At 37.5% G+C, this 4,209-nt stretch overlaps 1 protein-coding gene across 1 annotated transcript; it reads left to right on the forward strand.

The window, feature by feature from the left end:
* Positions 1 to 3,225: 3,225 nt before the first annotated feature.
* On the forward strand, positions 3,226 to 3,924 carry LOC142620792 (uncharacterized). The gene has a single exon (XM_075794103.1). It carries the CDS (start codon positions 3,226 to 3,228, stop codon positions 3,922 to 3,924), a length of 699 nt encoding a protein of 232 aa, XP_075650218.1.
* Positions 3,925 to 4,209: the final 285 nt, after the last annotated feature.

The following is a 4,209-nucleotide window of genomic DNA, read 5'->3' on the forward strand; positions in this document are numbered from 1 at the left end:
AAAAATAATTTAATTGTGCTGCTTTCCTGTTTGAAAAACAATCTAACTTACAAAAATAATTTAATTGTGCTGCTTTCCTAACCTTTTTCTAAAATCATGTTCTCCGGCAAATTTTACCATCTTGTGGAGAAGGTATTACATGCCCCAGATGCAGTGTAGTCCATCTTAGAGAGAGATAACATGCATTACTAGATGTAGAAGTTTTTCTATCTTGTGAACCACAGGACATATACAACTTTACTCTTGTGAAACTGACATTTGGGCCTCACAGCGACCATGAGCCTTAAAAAAGTCCGTGATATTTTGATTGATTATGTTTTATCTACGGATACTTCAGAGACATTTGATTTGAGTACTCTGTTTGTCGTTTAGCTGAAAGAAGCGTCGTAATTCAGTAAAATAAAAGAAAAAGAGGAGTACAATTGCCTTTGGTGGGGGAGTGTGTTCCTCTTTAGGTTGAAAGAAATTGACGTATGGTTGTGACCGGTGAGTGCGTTTTGAAGGGAAGGAAAATTGAAAGAGCATGTGCTGCATGTCTACCTTTTACTTAAAAAGAAAAAAAAAAAAAAAAAATATATATATATATATATATATATATATATATAGAGATAGAGAGAGAGAGAGAGAGAGAGAGCAATAGAAATTAAAAGTAGATTGATATATATATTTGTTGCCAAATTAATTATAATTTCCATATGTTTCAATTTCTTTCTCATAAATTTAAGTCAGTACTTTTTTATTAATGATATTAATTTTGTATGTCAGTTCAATTTTCAAAATTAATAATACTAGTCGTGCGATATATAAAAAAATTATTAATTTTGAAAAAAAAATAAAAGATAAATAAATAGACATTTTGCTAGATAGTATTTTTCTTTAAATGAAGAAATATATAACTTCTATACTTTTCTATAGTTTAGAAGTGTTGTCTAACATTAAACGTGAGTTGAAAGTGCAAAGTTACCGAAAGTTACAAAGTAATTTACAATTCTTAAATTAATAAATCAAAACTCATAATAGTTATATATACACACACTCAAAACTAATATAAACGGCAAATATATAAACAAAGACCATGATATGAGAAAAACACACCAAGTTTCAAATTTGAGTAGTAATATGACTTTTTCGTAATAATAACAATATAAACAATTCAAAATATGGAACAATATCAAAATTATAATACATAATTCCATTATCTTTTATGTTGAATCCAAACAAATAATTAATTGAAATTAATCCAAACAAATAATTAATCAACCAAAAATCATAGCTTTTAATAGGAAAACAAAAAATCACATGAACTTAAATAAAAAGCCTTTAAGGTGAAGAATTAAGATCAACCCCAAGACCTAAAAATTTCAAAATTTATAGAATTCTCAAATTCTACTTCAAAACCAAACCAAATTCAACAAATTTATATATAACATACCAAATAAAAATTTATCGTTGCCTAGGTTGAAAGACATAGATTGCAGCTTTGATTTTTCTACAAAAAAAAATAGAGATACTTTATCTTCCATGTATAATAAAAAAAAAATAATTAGTAGAAATTTCAACCTAAAAACCAAACCCATAAAAACAATGTCAATATAAATATGGAGATTAACCCAAATACTCAAAAGAAAATCAATTCAAAACATAACTGTGAGGTGCCGAAGGTCCGAAGACCCAAGGATCCAAAGAGCCGAAGACCCAGAGACATACTGAAAGGTCTAATGAGCAGAGGAGAATAACAAAATATGCTCGAGGATGAAGTGGAATGGGCGGGTAAAGGAAGAAAGAGAGATTGATGATGTAGGGGACATATTGCAAATATCTGGGTGTGGCTGGATAACTATGAGCGTCGCATTAAATGTCCTGTACCAACCGTTTTGGCCGCATTAAATAGGGAATACCGACTTTGTCCGTTGCATTAATATAGACATGACCTAAACAGTACAGAACACAGAGTTAGAGCTTTTCTCCATTACCGACGGACAGGTGTCAGGGGAAGGGATTGAGTAGATAGAAATGTGTAAGGCTGAGATGATAAGGGCAATGGATATAAATAAGAGAGGAAAAACACAAAATGGAGGACTTTTGTTGTTGTTACCCTTTCTACAAATTCATTGTATTTGGATCTCTAATCAAAGAACGGATTGTGGTAGTCTGTTTGTTATATGATTTTTGGTCCTTACAATTGGCGCCGTCTATGGGAAGCAACAAAGTGAGACATTCTGTTTAAAGGTATATGGCAGAGGCAAGTCCAGAAAGAGAAGAATCAGTAAGTTCACAAAGAAGGGACTTAACCGTAAGTCTCCAACGGGGAGTAGGGAAGGGACGTACTTTAGGGGTGGTGGTGGAATCTCATCGTAGCGGTCAGGGGGCTGAGCAACGATCACCAACTGAAGGGCAAATGTCTTGCGACGATGTGTTGCAACAAATGCAGTCTGAGATAGATTACTTACGCAGGTGTTTAGATAGTAAGAAACGGGGAAGGAAGAGCTCTTCTTGTTCTTCCAGCGATAGTTCTGAAGCAAAATTTGGAGGAAAGGAGCTTCCAGCGTTTGAGTCTCTTCACAATAAGGCCCGTGTTAGTGCTTCTTCGGGTGTTAGGACAAAGAAGCGGAAGGAGACACAAGGTGAAGGTGGAGCATACCACGATGATGGAAACGATGCAATGGGTAAAGCTCTGAGGCAAATTTCAAAATCTCCCTTTGTGGCCAGGATAAATAGGACAAAGCTCCCCCGCAGGTTTTCTCAACCTACATTTACTATTTACAATGGAAAGACTGACCCTATAGAATACGTCAGTCATTTTAATCAAAAATGGTCGTCTACTCGAATAATGAGGCGCTGATGTGCAGAGTGTTTCCCTCCAGTTTGGGGCCAGTAGCCATGCGGTGGTTTGATGCTTTGGCGGAAGGTTCCCTAGCTTCCTTTGAAGAATTGACTAGGGAATTCAGGGCACAGTTTATAACTTGTAGTAAGATCCCAAAACCTTTGGATGCTCTACTATCTATGGCCATACGGGAAGGAGAAACATTCAAAACCTATTTCGATCGATATTGGGAAATGTATAATGAAATTGACGGAGATGTGGAAAATGTGGCTGTGAGAACCTTTAAGGTGGGGCTTCCCACGGAGCATGGATTAAGAAAGTCCTTGACAATGAAAGCCGCTGTGGATATGCGCCAGCTTATGTATCGGATAGATAAATATAAACGGGTGGAAGAGGATTAGATGCAAAGCAAAGGAAAGGTGAAGGTGTATCCGGAGAAGAAAGATCTTCAGGGAGTGGGGTTTCAAGATAGTCGGCCTAAGCGAGACTTTTCAAGTCACCCAATGTCCGCCGAAACTTCTCTGGTTAATTCGTTATTCAAGGAACCTATACATCACATATTGGAGAAAATTCGGCATGAACCGTATTTTAGACCACCCAACAAGATGAGTGGAGATGCATCCACGAGGAATCAAAATCTTCATTGCCATTATCATCAAGACAAGGGACATACCACAGAAGATTTTCGGACATTGCGTGATCATCTGAACCAATTAGCTAAAGCTGGGAAGATCAATCACTTCTTGGCTAGACCGGACGGGCTAGTGGGACAACAAGGTACTCGGAGGTATTGGGGCAATACTCCTCAGCCAGTTCTAGGCACCATTAACGTCATTTTGGCGCAGCTGAGAAGAGAAGTCGGGGATCCTTCATGGATCATGTCCGTGCAAAACGGTTTTGGAAACGAAGTCATGGAGGAAAACAATCAACTGGTTAAAAGAATGAGGTTCTCGGCGACGCCGGTATTGGGGTTCTCTGATAAAGATAAGGAGGGCACGTATCAACCCCATGACGATGCATTGGTAGTAACTATTCGTATCGAGGGACACGATGTGAGGCGAGTTTTGGTGGATGATGGAAGTGGTGCGGAAATCATGTAGCCTGATCTATTTAATGGTTTAAAGTTGAGAGAAAAGGATTTGGAGAAATATGACTCCCCGTTGGTAGGCTTTGACGGAAAACAAGTAATTCCACGGAGGATGATTAGGTTACCTGTACAGGTGGAAGGTACTGAAGTCCAAGTTAACTTCATAGTCGTCATGGCATATTCACCGTACACGGCTATTTTGGCCAGGCCTTGGCTCCATGCAATGGGAGCAGTTTCGTCTACTTTGCATGTAATGGTGAAATATCATATTCGAGGAAATGTGGGAGTATTACATGGC

The sequence above is a fragment of the Castanea sativa genome, chromosome 12, assembly GCF_040712315.1.
Source record: "Castanea sativa cultivar Marrone di Chiusa Pesio chromosome 12, ASM4071231v1".
Lineage (NCBI taxonomy): Eukaryota > Viridiplantae > Streptophyta > Magnoliopsida > Fagales > Fagaceae > Castanea > Castanea sativa.

Bases quoted from the DNA above. Each gene is read 5' to 3' on its own strand.
- LOC142620792 (XM_075794103.1), top strand. From the start codon at position 3,226: ATGCAAAGCAAAGGAAAGGTGAAGGTGTATCCGGAGAAGAAAGATCTT.